Genomic DNA, 18,274 nt, shown 5'->3' with positions numbered 1-18,274 from the left:
TATCATACTCCACTTCTGTAAATGTTCTGACCCTGGTGCCTTAATTGAATTGTTTCATGCTTTTCTAACGCATACAGGGCCTTATCCAAGGCTAACTGAGAAAATCTATGTGTATCCACAAATTCTCTTCTTAAAGTTTGATAAGAAGTAGACCAACCAATAGGTAATCTTCTTTTCAACTCTTGTTCAAAACGACGAATTTCTGATAGTGATGTTCCGCTTGTTTGATTCAAGCCACCAATTGGGTCCTGGGAAGCAGCGTCCATTGTGGATGCCTGAAATAATCTAATAGATTCGTCAACATGTCTTTCCTGTGCAATAGGACTCAATTCTAGCTTAGCTAACGATTCCGTTATCCTTATGATAGCTTCCAATTGACGAATAGTAATTGGAATGGAAGATCTTTCGGTTGACTCCAATTCATTAATCAATAGTTGCTTTCTAATGGTGACGAAATTTGAAGATAGTTTTTCAGCGGCCTGCGGTGAAAGTCTTGGTGCACATTTCAATCTGCAATACGTTATATAACGCTTCATTTTTTCGACGCTTATTTCCGAACCATTTTCCTCTTGCTGGTTTTGAATAGCGTTTGCGTTTCCTGTATGAATATTTATAACATGATTGGCAATAGAAATATCACGTTCTTCATTATGGACATCTTTAACGATAAAAATCATATCGAAACGGGATAAGATAGTGGTTTGAAAATCAATGTTGTCACCAGGGGACTTCAGATCATCATAGCGACCATAGATAGGATTTGCTGCTGCCAAAACACTAGTTCTAGAATTTAACACCGTAGTAATCCCCGCCTTGGCAATGGAGATGGTTTGTTGTTCCATAGCTTCATGAATAGCCACTCTATCTTCGTCTCTCATCTTATCAAATTCGTCAATGCAGACAACACCACCATCTGCTAAAACCATGGCACCGCCTTCCAGATAAAATTCTCTCGTCATTGGATCTCTTTGTACACTGGCAGTCAAACCTGCCGCGGAAGAACCCTTACCGGATGTATAGACCGCAATGGGGGACACTTTTTCCACGAATTTCAATAATTGAGACTTTGCGGTACCTGGATCACCTAATAATAGAACGTTAATATCACCTCTTAACCTCATCCCATCGGGTAAGATTTTCTTGGAGCCTCCCATCAGTAAACAAACAATGGCTTTCTTTATGTCTTCATTACCAAAAATAGAGGGCGCTATAGAGTTCGTCAAAATTTCATAGAGCTTCGGGTTTCTACTTAATTGCAAAAATTCTTCCTCTTCTTCTTCGGTAAACATGGTTATCGAATTCCAAATAGAGGAAGTTTCCACATCAGATTGAATACCTAATATTTTGATATAGGGTGTCCTGATAGCAACACCACTTCCTCCATTTCCTCCACCGCTTCTCCCGGATCCAGCACCATTCTTGGAATCATAGATGGAGTATATGCCGACGATAGTAACCCTTGTACCAGGAATAACTTTGTTTGTCAGGTAGCGGTCACAAGTCATTGTTAAGTTCCTTGGCATCTCGCCTACTGGAACCAGTTCTGGAATTTCCTGTAATTTCAAAAATTGTTGGTCAATAAATTTTGAAGATTCATGAATAATAATATATGGGTCAGGACCGCAGTTTTTTTTGGTCGATTCATCACCAATATTTGACTCGTTGGCCATGGAAGATTCACTCTCAGCGGTGGATAAACATGAACGTGGTAAGCTGACAGTATTTCCCGTGATAGAGTTAAAATTGTTCATCGTTATGGATGTTGTATGCCTACAATTTCTGCACATTATGGAGAGGTAGGTGGCACGGGAAGATAAAACCGATGTCGATATTATTATACCTGATAAACGGACAATTTTAGAGACGTGTTCGGAATCTAAACCTCTTACAGGGATTTGGTTTGCATTGGAATTCAAAATTAATTGAAATGTCGGTAAGGAATTCAATAAAAGAGAATCTGCATCTATATTAGTTCCATCTGCATCTTGATTATTGTTACCGGTTTGGGCTCTGTTCAAAATACTAATTCTTTTGGCCACCTGTGTGATTGCAGTTTCAAATAATGGAATGATATCTGAAGGTTCATCGGACAGTTTCTTATATATGTCCTCGTTGTACCCAATCAAATGTTCCATATTAACCGCCAAGGAATAATTTTTGACAAGGATGTTATTCCTCAATTGGTCTCTGTAAATAAACTGTGAGTCCAATCTGAACTCCAAAATGAAATTCTTGAAGGATTTGATAATTTCTGTGTTATCATCGTCGTTTGGCGATTCTCCCTGTAATACAGGAGCACTATATATTTCTGGTCTATCGAATGACATTTATCTAGGTTCAATTCACCAGGAAACCACTGTGGTGCTCTTTTAACAATCACCATAATCACGTCAATCTGTGTAGTACTAGTATTTTAGATGAATTGAAAAAGAAAAATTCTTCGAGATTTCGCGAATCTTCAAGTAATCACATTTCCCGAAAAGGAAACACACCACACACCCCATAACAATAAGCTCAAATAACTTAAGCAAAGAGGAGTAGAAACCAAAAGTTAGCCTAGGTGATTTGCAATAGATCACTTGAAATTAATATTTGTGGTTGAGCACTGGTAGCTCGTTAGCGGCAATTTAACCGGTTTGTTGCATATTTATTTGTTTTGTATCCTTGGATAAGCGGGTAAAATTAAAAGGTGTTTATTATTGAGTCTGGTGCGAACGATTGTGAGCTTGATTGAGTTTTTTCTCCACGTCAAAGGCATATCGTGATACATAAGGGATTGTACGGTGATTTTTATGCTAGTTTCTCTGACGCTCGTTGCAAGATCAAAAATTTTACTCGTCTTTTTTACAAAATGCCTGTATCTTCTTTAAACTACAGCCACGGTAAGAAACTCAAACCGTCTTTAAAACTTTCAAAAACAGCTTCTATTTCTTCGTTTGTTTCTTCGACCCCTTCTAACTCGTTTTCTCCCCTTGAAGACTCAACATCTGCTTCTTCATCTGCATCATCTTCATCATCGGAAAAATTGGTACGGTTTGCTACACATTTATATACAGTCAAAAAGTTCAATACAAAATTGGCGCCCATCTCGATATCAGAAAAAGTTGTTAATGTGCCACCTAAATATATCACTTCTCATCTAGCCAATAATTTGCATAACGACTCTCTTTCGTCAAATTTCTCTCTCATTGACGGGGAAGATCACCCCTATAGGTTGGATGTTTTAGACAACAGTGACTTGGAATATTACGATGAAGATGATAGATACGAAAATGAAAGTGACTTCGAGGATGATAAAATGTTCATTCTCAATCGCGACTTTTTTTTGGAAAAAGAGGGTTTGCATCTCGGCAAAGAGAATAAATTTGACATCGCTGATTGGAAACTCATCAGCAGTAATTTAAACCTATTCAAAGATAACAATATTACATATTTAGCCGAATTGGAGCGCAGAATTTTCGAGTATTTAAATGGTCAAAATATTAAGGTACATTTGCTAGAATTGTCAGATCCTGTAACTTACGAGGATATTTGCCGCAATAATTTAGGTAGTTGTCAAATTTCGGGACTTATATTTGTCAATAACCTGAATTTCGAGAAAATTATTGAGATCAAATTCACTTTAAATAATTGGACAGATATTCATTATATTAATGCGCACTTCAACAAGTCCATTACTTCTCGGGTTGACGAATTCAAATTTGTAATTGATATATCTGCATTGAAATTGAACCTAGTTTCAAAAAATTTGATATACTCCAACTTGTTTGAAAAAAAAACCACATGCTCTCTGAATTTGCAGTTTTGTTGCCGTTATGATGTAAATAACTTCAACAATAAAACATTTTACGACAATAATGACTATAGGAACTATGAAGTAACGATTTCCTTGTCCGCAATAAGTCTAAATCGTGAGGTTAAAAAGTTTCCGAAACATGACTCCAATCTTGACTCATTTATGCTGAGAGGTGGCAATACAAATGTTCATGTGTTGAAAAATGATGAAAACATCAAAAAACCACTGAGAAAATTCAACGATGATACGGATTATTTTAACGACTCGCCACTAAAGCACAAGTTTCATAAATCCCTCGGGGCAAAAGTAGCATATAATGGACAATACGTTCTATCGTCTACCAAAACAAAAATTAGTGACTGCGGAATGAAGCCTTTTGAGAACTTGGTCGAGCCGCCAGAATCCCAAACTGATGAGGATACATCTGATAGCCCATATGATTTATCCTTGCAAGACTTTAATTATTGGGAGTTTACAAACCACGGACTTGAAAAAGCAATGGCTGACTTGGATATCTTACAGTTCAAGAATTATTCAAAGCCCATTAGTAGGCATCCTACAATAGATGACTCATTCACATTGAGAACTGGCAATAGTACATTACGTTCAGAAACGCAGGAGCTTGAAGATGACTTCAGCAGCCAGGAGAAAAGCGCCGTAACAACTGCTCCGTTAAATGGAATGCAAATACACGATGATGAGTTTGAAGCCTCCTTGAGTTACATAAATTGGAACAACTCTACTGATACCTTAATGAAAAAAAATGATAGACAATCTATAGAGCCAAGTTCTCCCTCGCAATTATCTATAGCGACAATAAGGATGGAAGAAAACCTACTAAACCAGGAAAATAGCGTTGGCAATAATATGTACTCATTTCCAGCATTTTCTCCGCTGAAAGACTCGACTCCGCTACCATTCTTACCAAGTGATGGTATAAATGATGACATAAGGGAACGTGAAGAAAATATCTTCTTTAGCTCGAATGAGATTCACTTCCCATGTGATTATTTTTCCAAGTCGCCGTCACCATCGCCATCGCCCATATATTCTTAACGACCCAAAAATGAAGAAAAACATAATAGCCAATAATACGCTTTTATATCCCATAGATTATATACTTGCTTATATACGTTAATATCACTTTGCATTTTAGTCTCTATATTTGACCAATTTTCATCGGTAGATGAAAGCGACTAACTTTTAGTAATGGCAGTAACTTGCCATACATCAAACATAAGTAACGAATTGCAGTTGCAATGTCCAACATTGTCAGACATTGTCGGAACAAAATCAAACATCTTTCATCAATTACTGTTATAAAAGATACAGTTTATTTTTCATGCTGCTACAATTCCATCTGACAATCTTGCGATGGATATTGGGATTTCACTTTTAGATCTCCTTGAGGACAAAAGTGTTGAACATTAGTGGCATTAATTGAAATAAAAGCAGATCTTTTTAATACTATTGTTGGAACAAGTAGGTTCATCATTATTCACATAACTAGTCCTTGTTTCAGGATGAAGAATGTTGAAATGACGTTCTATTGGTGGGTGTACTTGGAGTCAAAGATCCATTAGTTGAACATCAACTTGGAATGTATATATAAATGATATGAGTCATTACATTGAACTTATAGTAAATTCCCTAGTTTATTTTAGATTGAAAATACCTAACATGTCGAATCGGCGTATGATTTATATACCTCTCTTATGTAGTGTAAGAAAGAGTTCTGCTTTTATTCTTAATTAATACTACTAATTATCAACAACTATATAAGAGAAGTATATATAGAGGACGCGTCGATTGGATATGTTGTTTAGCATTGATGGCCGGTAAAATCTTGTGACAATTGTTGGGATTCCATTTTTGATATAAGAATGATATTATGTATATAGAATATGCCAAAAGTTCTCCCCATGAATTTAGGAGGCCACGAAGGAAAATCGCCAATTTTGCATAATGCTGTACTTATTCCTCCCTTCATTTCAAAAGTCGTTATTCCGATCCTATTGCATTATCAATCCTTGCGCTTCAGCTTCCACTAAATTCGACGACTGTTCTGAATCATATTTCACTGATCTAATAATTTTCGTCATCTTCTTAACACCGTATATGATAATCTTCTAGTTACCTGAATGAATATATCAATCTGTCTGAGATAGAACAACAGGAATGGGTTTAGATGAGAAATTATTTGGACCTTTTTGATAACTATATCTGCTACCCTTCGACTCCCACAGTAGTTGGTTTCGTGGTCTAGTCGGTTATGGCATCTGCTTAACACGCAGAACGTCCCCAGTTCGATCCTGGGCGAAATCAATATGTTTTTTAATTTCTTATATTGTTACAGTAATCCATATAGATGTATTGCTAGAACATAATATAATCACTTTTTTCTGATAGTACATTCTTACCTTATTTATTTTCGCTTTCGAAGCTATAGTGACATGTTTTTTAGCCTCGCTACGAAAATGCTGTATATCAAGTGAAGTATATCAAAAAATGCTTCCGATGCGAGTTTGTGTGGTGTTGCCAACTGTATTTAGTCACACTAACCTACTGATTGCGTAACACACATATATATATTTATATATATAATCAACTTTATCGAACTTGGTAAGACTCCTAAGGGTCGGTTTGGATAGGAAAACAAAAACACGTCTCTGTAATTTTTCCTTGAGTGGGATATCTTCGAGAGTGTTTTGCAAACGCGTGTCTGTACGAGTTATGATCCAAATATAGAACTTTTGTCCAGCGAATCACGAGGATATTTGTATTCTCTATAATCCCCAAATTATAATGCATCGCGAAAATCTTGCGATCATCTAGTAAACAAAGGAAAAAAAAATACCTAGATATAACAGCAACAAAAAAGGAAAGTGTAGGTGCCAGAGAGGACAAGAGTCAATATCATTTTGTTTGCAGAATATTAATAGTTCATGCTACTTTGAAAAATGTCCGCTTTTAGCCTATCCGAGTATTTAACCAAGTTTCAGACAACAGATCGGGAATCGTATCCTCGTTTGGAAGATCCATCCAGAGAATTAAATGTCATCATAGATCAATTGGCCGTTTCACCCGAACAAATAGATGCTAATCAAGAGACATTAGAGTTATTGATAGATCTCTGCCACGACTATCCGCATTTAACACCGAAACTACAAACTCAATTAAGTTATTTGATCAGTTCATCTTTGTCGAATCTTTCAAAGGATATTAGCGCTAATTTGTCATCGAATATCAACTTCCCTGAAATCAGTGAGCTGATACCGCAATGGAAGAGGTATTTAGAAGAATATGGTTACCTTATTCAGGTACTTTTGACGTTTTTACAAGATGAGTTACATAAAATCTCATCGCAGTCTACTAATTTAAACCGTTCTGCCAAGAACGGTAGAAACGATAGTGCGAATGTTGAAGTATTCAGAAGGAATTGTAATCAACTGGAAAACCTACTTGAATCTATAATAAAGCTCCTAGAGATTAATTTATCTAAAATATTTCAGACAACTCCCGAGAAAGATCTGTTCATTGGTTTGTTTACAAGACCATTGTTTGTGATATTGGAGATTGAGCCCGTAACAAAAGTTCCATCTGTAAAGCTGTTTATTCAAAGAATTATAGCTATGTGTGTTAAAAATCATGGACAAAGTTCGAGCATACAAGGTTCATTGATGACAAATTTAACTTATTTTCTTCATTTATCGATTTTCAATGCAGAACTATTAAAACTGTTAAACGATGAATACAACTACCCGCAGCTAACGGAAAACATCTTAAAAGAAATTAGCACTAGGGTCTTTAACGCTAAGGACACTACAGGCCCTAAGGCGATCTCAAATTTCTTAATTAAACTGTCAGAACTATCACCAGGAATAATGCTTCGACAAATGAATCTCGTAATCACTTTACTCAATAATAGCTCTATAACGCTGAGATGTTCCGTCGTAGAAGCATGCGGAAATATTGTATCTGAATTGGCTCAAGATTCACAAAGTCTAGAACATTATAAACAACAAATAGCGGTACTCATCGAATTACTGGAAGAAAGATTTCAGGATTCGAATCCGTATGTCAGAACGAAAGCAATACAAGGATGCTCAAAGATTTGCGATTTGAGCTCAAAATTCAACAAGAGTAAAGCTAAATTCACCACCCTAGCGGTAAGGTCACTGCAGGACCGGTCCTCTTTAGTTCGTAGAAACTCGGTTAAACTGCTGTCCAAATTATTGCTAAAACATCCCTTCAAAGCAATGCATGGTAGTCAATTGAAACTGAGCGAATGGGAAGAACACCTCAAAGTATCTGAATCGCAATTGAAAACCTCTTTGGAGCAAATTGAATCCCAAGAAACTTTGAATGACGCAATTGAGAGGTCTTTAATTAAGGAAAATGTGGAAGAAGACGAAGTACAACGTGGAACAAGATTAGAGGAATCTTTCAATGAGGGCCCCGAACTTTCCAGGATAGAAAATGAGGTAGAAAATATAAATACAACAAATGCAGATGGTGTTATGAAACTAAAGTTAATGATTGTTTACTACAAAGACGCGATTTCTTTCATCAATGACATCCACAAAAGTATTGAATTGATATCAAATTTGCTATTTTCTAAAAATAGAAATGAAGTTTTAGAATCAATGGACTTCTTGGTCTTAGCAGATGCATTTGACATTGAATTAAGCGAGTTAGGTGTGAAGAAAATGTTACATTTAGTTTGGATGAAGGGTACGAATGATGAGGGGACAAGTATATCAGCACACTTGATAGAATGCTACAAACAGCTATTTTTAACAGCACCAGATAGTTGTAATATGCGAGAGAAGACGGCACATATTGCCAAAAATTTAATTAATTTGGCTATCGGCGCATCTATTGCAGACTTGGCTTCTTTGGAACAATTGCTGGGAATGGTGTATGAACAGAATCTGATTGATCAGCATGTCATTAATATTCTTTGGGCGATCTACAGTTCGGCGTCAAAGAACGATACAGAAGTTGAGAAAGATGGGTTTAGCAATGAGCAAGCCAACGGTAACTCCGAAAGAGGATTCTCTAAGGAGCAGATCCATGGTTCCATCATTATTATAGGAATGTTATCGCTAGCAGATAATGAAATAGCGCTAAAGGGGTTGGAATCGTTGCTAAATATTGGGCTTGGCAGCGTTGGCATAAAAGATCTGACCCTTTGTCGATATTCTTGTTTAGCGTTGGAGAGAATGGTCCCGAAGAAAAGTACTATCATCACCAAAGCAATAAATCAAGAGCTTGAAGACGTTGCAGTTAAAAAGTTGTATGCTATGATTATCAACTATACTAGAGATAATGAATATTATCCCATGTGTGAACAAGCTCTTAGCGCATTGTTCACGATATCTTCTAAGCCAGACGTATTAGCTACAGGTCTGATTAGAGAAAAGACTATGATGACTTTTGGTAAACCAGAAGGAGAGGATTCTATTTTGTCGTTAGAACAATCATCTAGAGTAGTTTCTCTCAGTCAATTGTTATTCATTGTTGGACAAGTGGCAATTAAGACACTCGTTTACCTGGAAAAATGTGAGGCTGAATTCAAGAAAAGAAAAATCGAGGCAGAAACTCGGAATGGTAAGGATAAAAGCCAAGATGGTAATAAAACGAACACTGCACAAGATAATGATGACGTTAAAGAGTTGGAAATGATAGGGGGTACTAATGAAGACGATTTCACAGACGCTATTCAATTTGTAAAAGAAAATGAATTACTACTTGGAGAAAAATCTATTTTGGGGAAATTTTGCCCTATAGTGGAAGAGATTGTTTCTAATTCAATTAGATTTAGTGATCCGATGCTACAAAGAACAGCAACTTTATGTTTGGAAAAACTGATGTGTCTATCATCGAAATACTGTGAAAAGAGACTACCGCTATTGATCACAGTAATGGAAAAATCGCCGGACCCAACTATCCGCTCAAACGCCGTCTTAGGGTTGGGTGACATGGCAGTATGCTTCAACAACTTAGTAGATGAGAACACGGATTATTTGTATCGCCGCTTGCATGATGAAAACTTAATGGTACAAAGGACATGTTTAATGACCGTTACATTTTTGATTTTAGCTGGCCAAGTTAAAGTAAAGGGCCAATTAGGAGAAATGGCTAAATGCCTGGATAATCCAGATCAAGGCATAAGTGATATGTGTAGATTATTTTTCTCCGAGTTAGCTTCCAAGGACAATGCCATTTATAATGGATTTATTGATATTTTTGGTAATCTATCGTCAGATGATTTATTGGGTAAAGAAAGTTTTAAGAGGATCATCAAATTTTTGTTAACTTTCATCGATAAAGAAAGACATCAAAAGCAATTGAATGAGAAATTAGTTGGAAGGCTGAAGAAGTGTGAAACTCAAAAGCAATGGGATGATATTGCATTCGTATTGAATAATCTGCCATATAAGAATGAAGATGTCACTGCATTATTAGAGGAAGGTTTTAAAGTTGTGTCTGCAAAGGAGTAACGAGGGTGATCTTTCATCTTTCTCTCTCCTACTGTGTATTATAATATTATATACATAATATATTGTCATTTTTTTGTGCTTGAAAGTCTAACAATAGGAATCTAATTCTGCCAACGGGGATCATTCATGGTCCTCCTCATCAACTCCTGGACAATGCTCGAAAAGATCACTTTCGTCCTTATATTTGACTCCACAAAAAAAGCAATAGTATTTTTCAGTTCTCAGGAATACGTTCAACTTCGTTATCCTTTCCTTGATGCTTAACTCTTTCAATGCAGCCAGTTCGCTGTCCTCTATATGAATATCAATAATGGAGCGGCGGTGTTTGATTTTAATATTTTGGTCTGCCGGTAAAGACGCTAACTCTTCCTCTGACATCAATTTCATATCATCCTTCGCCTCCGTATCATCATTAGTGACACTATTCAAGTTTCCTAATTTTTCATTAAGCTGTGAAACATAGGGTCTCCAAAGCACATTAAAGTCTCTCGGATCATTGCCCGGATTGTATAACTCAGAATCACCCATTATTTCAAAAGCAGTCCTTTGAATTTTGTGCCAAATTTTTTCCAATCGGTCATTATTTTTCGTCTCACTTTCTCCTTTTCTAAATTCTTGTTCACTCATCTGCGTGTCATTTGCCGTAGATGGGTCAGGTGTGCTTGCACGAATGCCCTGCCTTTTGGAATTGATTTTCACTTTTAGAGGTTCTTTAAGGGCATTTTTATTTCTACCTAATGCTTCGCCTTCTTTGTAACCCATTTTCTCCATCATTTGATACCCTTTGGACATGGTGAAACGTAATAATGTGTCTGCAGCTCGGTCATTTGTCGAATCCGATTTCAATTTCTTGTGGGACGGTGTATCCTTCCGATCTGTACTATCTTCACGATCTCTTTTTTTTTTATTTTTCTCCATGCTATAGACACACTGAAAATCTTGGGAGACCTCTATAATATGATCTCAGTGTTACTGCCCCCTTACTTTACTAATTTGTTCATCTTGTTTCCAATGGCGTGTAAATTTTCATCTTAGATACGGCCAACGCAAAAAGAAAAAAAAGGAAGAAGGTCCCCAGGTTTCAGGGCGAGGTCATTTATCAGCCTTTTCTGATTGTTTTCTATTCAGTTTGAGTTATTTACTTTGAAATCAAGTGGCTATATAATACGTACCGGTTTCTGATGACAGATTCAAATACACATGTCCTGTATCGTCTGGATGAGGTCCGCAAATTGAACAATCTTGAAAAAAAGTACCGTATTTTATGTAGGGAGAAAAAAGTAGACAACATGAAAAAGCAGATTGGAACAACAGCTTTTATTTGAAGCCATTGACAATCTTGGGTATTTTCGGAATACCATCTCTTTCCAATTGCTTGGTAAGTTCTTCCTCCAAACCCCTCTTCCATAAGTCGTGGTTCTCACCGATAGCATAGGTGATTGTTTTGTTCATGTAACCCTCTGGTCCCAGATAGTTTAACATTTCAATGATGTCTTCCAGCAAGATAGCCTTGCCTGCAGCAATACTATTACCTAGACCAGGATGCTTTATATTGACGATGTGAATATGGAAATGATAATAGGAGGGTTGATAGTGAACCAAGATTCTCAACTCGTCCGGATGGACTGCATAGTTATAACAGCCAGGAATAATGGACCTGATCTTGTTGTTTAAGTTAATCAACCATTTTTTATCGGAATATCTTAAGTCTCTTATTGTCTTAATGTCGGTTCTGTAAACGATGGCGACCAAGTACAAAGAGTCCAAGTTCATACCGTCCCATTTCATATCAGGCAAGATTAGAAAGCCGTCGTCTTTATTTTCCTCAGAGAAATCTTTATAAACGACCCTTTCGGACTCAGCACCTTCGTAAAGAATATTGTTGACCCATTTAAGTCTACCGTTATTACACATTTCTTCAATGTAGGGCTGTACAATTCTCTTGTACATCTCCGGAGTCTCTCTGACCAAATGGAAACTTTGTTGTTCATACTTTTTGATGTGGATTGGAGTAGCAGGCCAAATTAAGTTTAACTTGGCAGTGGGGTTGGATTGCATATTCTGCTTTATCACAGACAACCCCCAGTAGTAGATATCATTGGAAGTAATTTCCTTCAATTCCTGGATCCCGTTGATGCAAGAATACTCGTTTTCACAGTTGTACAGAACCGGAGTGGATCGACCGTCTTGCGAGGGCCTTCTCACGGTTTCGTCAAACAGAAAATGCGTCTTTTCAGCAGTGATGATAGCGTCCTTGTTATCAATGGTCCCCAGTAAAGACATGACCTTGGTTTGTGGGTTAGAATCCAGGACGCTAACAAATTGGAATCTCTTGATCAATGAAGCAAAATCTGTAGGTAGCTGGGACATGGTATATGCTAATTCTTACACTTTACTTTCTCTTTTTCCTAGGGAATACTCTTGAACACTATTTAGCTGTTTAGCTTAATATAAAGGGTAATCGGAAAAGTATACGACGGCAATGCTAAGACCTAGAAGAGCTAGAGCTGTTCTTCAGCTTCGATTTATAACGATGATATCCTGGAAAAGACTCCCTAAAAAGCGCCCGTGCGGCGGGTCACCGCGGACCTGCCTAAGAATACGTAATTATGTCAAAATAGGATATACTTATACTAATTGTACTACTATTGAATTAGATAATGCTATATACTTGGCAGGGTTGGTCGGGCTTCGTGTAGATGTGGGATGATGGGGCAGCACCTACTTGAGGAATATCCACCAGAAGAGGAAGACGATGAAAAAGGCTACAATCACGATGGGGGCGTACTGACTGATCAAGAGATCAAAATTGATCTTTTGGGCGGACTTTCTGTACCTTTTGGACGTTTCTTTCAGAGAGGAACTCATGTCGCTCATTTTATCGAGAGAATCCCCTCTGTAAAGCAGATCTTCGATGTTTTTGGACATGATTTGCTTGACACCTACCAACTCTTGGTTTAGCTGGTCCAAGTTGTCCTGGACTTTCTTGTCACTGTATGATTTCTTGGTCATTTGGAGGAAGTTGTCAAAATTTACGAACTGGTACGGTCTGACGGTGGGTTTAGGATACTCGTTAGCAAAGGAGTGTTCGAATTCTTGCGCTATATCGTTAAGGTATGAGAATGCCAGGTTTCTTGGGTATCCAGACTCGCAAATGACAAAATAGTAGACCATGGATTTCTTCAAATAATGGATTTCAAAAGAACCGCTTTCTAGTGTGGCCTCCGTGGCAGATTGGGGCGTCATTCTAGAGACCACGATTTTCACTTTTTGCTTTTGTTCGAACAACGAAGGGTCATTTTCGTTGTCCACAGACGTACAGAGAGGCAGTCCATCTTCTCTGTAGATCAGCGTTGATTTTATCATCCCTATTCGATTGTGTTTGTAAGAGGGTACGGATATGAGAATTCCATTTATTTGGAAAAACGTTAGCCTGTAGATATATTTTATATCATCTTATTTAATTTGTTTATTTTTTGATGGAAAAAGACCGAAAGTGAAAACAAAAGCGTTGAGGATTCGGTGCCAAAAATCTTTCGTTTATGCCATCTCTTTCCGGACAGATTGACGAATACTCGATAATTTATGAAATTATATATGCAAGCACAACGTAGAGTTGAAGAACTTCACACTACGACAAACTTCTGTCTTTCATCGAAGAAAGTGGGGAAACTCTCCCGGAAGCTTAAATTTGGTAGGTGGTCCCGAAGGTTACCGATGTTAAGGACGTAATTTGAGTCATTCTCCATTTGGGCAAAAGTTAGTTTCTCGCATTGTGGTAATTCGTTCCATGATGTGAACTCTATGCAGCTCATATCATTTATGGCCTGTTTTTGCTCTTGAGTGGTTTCGCAAATGGAATTGTTTATGAACAATTCCTTTAGATTCGGCAAATAAAATCCCTGGATTCGAATGGGGGAACATTTTTCGATACGTATGGTCTTGATGGTAAGCGATTTTAACGAATTATTTTTCAAGCAAATCATTGGCCTTTTCAGATGATGGCCTTGTCGGGCGGTGTCGTCGTTGAATGAAGAAGTGTAAGGGATCCAATTGATTATTTGAGTTTTTTCCACCCCTTCAGGTATCAACTTCACTCTAAAGTAGCAAGCACCATCATTGGTTTCGTTGATTGCCATTTCTTGCAAAATTTTGATGTTCCCCCTCAATGATTTAATATATCTTTCCGGTGAACCTGATAACGTTGTTTCGTCATACTTGAACTTGTGTCCAGTGAATTCTTTAATCTTGGGTACTTTCCAATTTTTCAAAGAATGCAGTTGGAAAAGAAAATTTATCGAGATATTTTCGCTTAAGCACTTGTTCAGCACGTATGATGATAAATCTATAAAGTTGCAACACTGGGTTACCTTACTACTGTTTGGGTAAGTGGATGTCTTGATAAAATTCAAAGTAATCAAATTGGGGAAATTGATGCGGAAATTGTTGAAAAAATGTTGCAAGATCGACTTGATAATTAGAGTTGGCACTGTCGTTGTAGAATTCAAATTCAAATTTTTATTCACGTCAAACCCGTTGTTTCTTTCGAATTTTCTTATCCTCGTAGTTAGCTTACGCAGTATCGAATTAAAGAATGAATCGAGGGCCATGTAATCCAAATTCAACTTCTCCACGAACGGGAAACAAACCTTCTTACAAATAGGGGGTCTTCTGTTCCCCTCTTGGTTAGTCTTGGAAAAGAAATTTCGGTAATCCTTATTTATCAGTTGGAAAACGTTAGGATCAAGAATTCCAAAGAAATTCTGGCCTGAATAGATATTCGAATCCAGAAAATCCAAGTATAATGTGTTGATATCAACTTCCGACACGATATTCGCAGCATGCAATCTTTCCAAGGGCGGATAAAAGGAGCTGTTTGAATCATGGACACAGAATACGAACTCGATTATTTTCAAAGTAGAGCTGGCCAACGGAAAAAATGTGTCGATACATGTCAGATCGGAAGATTCATCAAATACAACTATGAGTTTCTCAATCTCTGAATTTTGAGTCTCGCTAACTTTGGCATCCAAATCAGCAGGCCTTATGTACTGTGTGTCCATGTCAATGTACAGTAACAGTCTTCTAAGGAACCGATACTTCAACTGCAAAATTGAGTTTCGTGTAGTCTCGCAAGTGAGATCCAAAACCACCAGATTCTTCCTGACGTAATTCGTCAGAAATTTTTCTATTATAGCGCCTCCACCCTTCGAGGAGACAGCAAAGTCAATCAAGGTCACCAGATTGTGCAGCCAGTCTTGGGAGTTTGTTTCCGCCACAGTGAACTCAAAAATCCTTTCGACAAGTTCGGTGGGCAAATACGATAAAACAGCGACCATTTTGTATATTTCTTGTCTTTTTGTCTTTTCCTAAAAAATATATAGTATTCGATACTCACAACTTAGAGGTTGTCCAGATTCTGTATAGACTACCAGAGCAAATTATCAGCTCATTACTCATTTGAATCTATTTATAAAAAAATAATCAGCCAAATAAAATAACGGACGGCTGAAAAATTAAGGGTTTCTTCGCCAGTGAGGAGATACCTGTCACAACGCCTATTGGGCATATGCGTGAAAGACGGCAGTGGGTTATTTGTTGGAGGATCCAATAATGACTTAGCAACCACGTAAAGGCGTTAACAGTATTTGGCGTGGGCACTGGTAATGGGGTCAGTACTTCACGTACTTCAAATATGCTCCTATAGGGTGCAGAGCGCCCTGACGCGTTGGCAAAATTCTTGAAAGATCAATGGGACCTAGAAAAATACGTGGCTGTAGTAAGAATAAAAGGAAGAGGTAAACGGCACTTAATTGTCGACATAGATGGATTGCATATCCATATGTTGCCTACTACTCGAGAGTCTGTTACCGGTGGTACCAAGGGCAAGAGAAGAAAGATCATCAAATCATGCGCATTTTGTAGAAAGAGGAAACTGAAATGCAATCAGGTCAGGCCCATGTGCCAGCAATGCGTGCTCAGAAAATTGCCACAATGCATATATACCGAAGAGTTCAACTATCCCTTATCTAATACGGAATTGTTCGGCCAGATGCCTAACGTTACATTGGTTCAGAAAATTCAAAATTTACAAAGCCTATTGAAGGAAAACGATAACGATGATGCTGAACCGGTCCCTCGCAGAAGTCCAGATAATCCGCTATGGCTACTTCGTACTCCAGTTTTGGGCGAGAATGGCTCGATGTATGTATTTGGCCCCACTTCCTGGAAAACGTTATCTTTGTTCGAACCAAATAAATTTCAAACAGAATTCCAGAATTTGTGGGCAATCTTGAAACCACTTTCCGAATGCCATAAACCCCGGCTCAACGAGACTTGTATTACCCCTGATTTGCCCACTTTTACCGAACTGAAAAGTTGTGTTGATTCTTTTTTCAATAGTTCGCTGTTTGATTTATTGCGTATTGTCAACAAGGATGATATTCTGCCCCTTTTAAACAAAATCTTCATTAGAGATACCACTAACGATGATCTCATTGTTCTCCTCAATCCGACAGACGACCCAAAAGATAAATATAATCTTGGCATTATACTGCAAATCCTCTGCCTGGAATACTATAATCAAAATGTCCCATCTTCAGTAAATCATTTCATCCATGGTTTAACTGCGGCATCCTTGTCATCGTCCAGCTCAAACTTCATCGAAAGACTACAATTTTTTTTGTTGTCTTATATCAGTATAATGATTAATTGCACAGACGGTGTGTGGGATGCTACTCAGGGTATTGATTTGATCGGTGAGTTATGCCAGGCGTGCATCAGTTTGGGTTTGAACGATATTGACAAGTGGTACCTGAACGAAAAGCAGGAGGTCAGGAAAAACTTGAAATATATATGGTTTTGGACCTTATTCCTTGATGTTTCATGTTCATATGATGTAGGAAAACCCCCGTATATTTCTGATGACGTTTTAGACTTGAATACATTTGTCGCACATGATTATGAATTACCAGGCATAGACTCCAAGAGTATGAAGTTGATGCACGAATTTTTAAAGGTGTCTCGATTTGTTACTCGTGAGATTCATAAAAGAGAAATGAATGAGAAAATTTCCGCTCTTTCATTGAGATTGATTGAATTCATTCAATCCAATTTTTCGCCCATCGAGCATTATACGAATCTAGCTTACTACTCAGACATTGATCCGTTTGATATATTAATACTGTCAAGAGCTCTGAGTATGGTTGCTAGCATATCCAATATTCAAATGGTCATTACTCAACATAGTAAAATCATAGATAAGAACAGAATGGTTCAGTATCTCCTGATATCAATATCGGTTTGTGTTAATACAATTTTATTTAATTTTGAGAAATCTATCAACAAGCAAGAAGACGCTTTATCTGAAGGATTAAAGCTATCAATTGTCTTAATCAATCCCCTTTTAATACGGATAATATCGCAGGTTTATGGCTTAGCCTTCCATAGGTTAATTTTCAGGGAGAAAGGGTTTCTTTTCCTCATTGATCTTGACACGGGAGAGAAAATCCAATTTATTAAGTATGAAGAAGAAAACTTCGATGAAATGCTAATAGGATTTGACGTCAGAACTGATAAATTCTTGTCATTTTCGGGCACAATAATTAAATTTTACGAGATTATCGATAATTTATTTACTTCTACCGAAAGAAACAAACGGCTCTTTGGAGCTGTTTCCAATTTCTATCAATTAACTTCAACCTTGGCGTTTGAACGGGTAAGTAGAGTCTTGTTTGATAAAGCCTCACAGGCAAGAATAGAAACTGAAAGATTTTGGTTGAAAAAGGGTATTAACATGAAACAGTTTAGTGATCTCATGATTGAGGATTTTATCAATGATGTTTGGAAAACTTTCAAAAATATTTCCGAAGATCTCTGGTTTATTGACAAAAAGGAATTTTATAGACAATACCATTTTGATTTGTAATCATATGTGTAAAAGTGATGTAATTTTCTACATGCTTTTTTCGTC

General features: G+C 37.3%; 8 protein-coding genes and 1 non-coding gene across 9 annotated transcripts; 4 read left to right on the top strand and 5 right to left on the bottom strand.

Moving 5' to 3' along the window:
- Positions 1 to 2: 2 nt before the first annotated feature.
- MCM5 (MCM DNA helicase complex subunit MCM5) lies at positions 3 to 2,327 on the bottom strand (the record flags this gene model as incomplete). Its single annotated transcript, XM_056229896.1, has 1 exon — positions 3 to 2,327. The coding sequence occupies one exon, from the start codon at positions 2,325 to 2,327 to the stop codon at positions 3 to 5; it is 2,325 nt and encodes a 774-aa protein (XP_056083869.1).
- A 524-nt stretch (positions 2,328 to 2,851) lies between these two features.
- PIG1 (protein phosphatase regulator PIG1) lies at positions 2,852 to 4,852 on the top strand (the record flags this gene model as incomplete). The annotated part of the gene is made up of 1 exon (XM_056229895.1): positions 2,852 to 4,852. One exon carries the CDS (start codon positions 2,852 to 2,854, stop codon positions 4,850 to 4,852), a length of 2,001 nt encoding a protein of 666 aa, XP_056083868.1.
- Positions 4,853 to 6,047: 1,195 nt separating this feature from the next.
- Skdi_12.trna11V lies at positions 6,048 to 6,121 on the top strand. Its single transcript has one exon. It is a non-coding gene; the product is annotated as a tRNA-Val (tRNA).
- Positions 6,122 to 6,756: 635 nt separating this feature from the next.
- On the top strand, positions 6,757 to 10,302 carry YCS4 (condensin subunit YCS4; the record flags this gene model as incomplete). The annotated part of the gene is made up of 1 exon (XM_056229894.1): positions 6,757 to 10,302. One exon carries the CDS (start codon positions 6,757 to 6,759, stop codon positions 10,300 to 10,302), a length of 3,546 nt encoding a protein of 1,181 aa, XP_056083867.1.
- A 120-nt stretch (positions 10,303 to 10,422) lies between these two features.
- On the bottom strand, positions 10,423 to 11,220 carry CMG1 (Cmg1p; the record flags this gene model as incomplete). The annotated part of the gene is made up of 1 exon (XM_056229893.1): positions 10,423 to 11,220. The coding sequence occupies one exon, from the start codon at positions 11,218 to 11,220 to the stop codon at positions 10,423 to 10,425; it is 798 nt and encodes a 265-aa protein (XP_056083866.1).
- A 399-nt stretch (positions 11,221 to 11,619) lies between these two features.
- DCS1 (5'-(N(7)-methyl 5'-triphosphoguanosine)-(mRNA) diphosphatase) lies at positions 11,620 to 12,672 on the bottom strand (the record flags this gene model as incomplete). The annotated part of the gene is made up of 1 exon (XM_056229891.1): positions 11,620 to 12,672. One exon carries the CDS (start codon positions 12,670 to 12,672, stop codon positions 11,620 to 11,622), a length of 1,053 nt encoding a protein of 350 aa, XP_056083865.1.
- A 351-nt stretch (positions 12,673 to 13,023) lies between these two features.
- On the bottom strand, positions 13,024 to 13,668 carry SEC22 (SNAP receptor SEC22; the record flags this gene model as incomplete). Its single annotated transcript, XM_056229890.1, has 1 exon — positions 13,024 to 13,668. The coding sequence occupies one exon, from the start codon at positions 13,666 to 13,668 to the stop codon at positions 13,024 to 13,026; it is 645 nt and encodes a 214-aa protein (XP_056083864.1).
- A 260-nt stretch (positions 13,669 to 13,928) lies between these two features.
- BOP2 (Bop2p) lies at positions 13,929 to 15,641 on the bottom strand (the record flags this gene model as incomplete). The annotated part of the gene is made up of 1 exon (XM_056229889.1): positions 13,929 to 15,641. The coding sequence occupies one exon, from the start codon at positions 15,639 to 15,641 to the stop codon at positions 13,929 to 13,931; it is 1,713 nt and encodes a 570-aa protein (XP_056083863.1).
- Positions 15,642 to 16,144: 503 nt separating this feature from the next.
- On the top strand, positions 16,145 to 18,229 carry PDR8 (Pdr8p; the record flags this gene model as incomplete). The annotated part of the gene is made up of 1 exon (XM_056229888.1): positions 16,145 to 18,229. One exon carries the CDS (start codon positions 16,145 to 16,147, stop codon positions 18,227 to 18,229), a length of 2,085 nt encoding a protein of 694 aa, XP_056083862.1.
- Positions 18,230 to 18,274: the final 45 nt, after the last annotated feature.

This window comes from Saccharomyces kudriavzevii, assembly GCF_947243775.1.
Source record: "Saccharomyces kudriavzevii IFO 1802 strain IFO1802 genome assembly, chromosome: 12".
NCBI lineage: Eukaryota > Fungi > Ascomycota > Saccharomycetes > Saccharomycetales > Saccharomycetaceae > Saccharomyces > Saccharomyces kudriavzevii.
The sequence above is the reverse complement of the archived record's forward strand: the minus strand, read 5'-3'. Positions and strand labels throughout refer to the sequence as shown.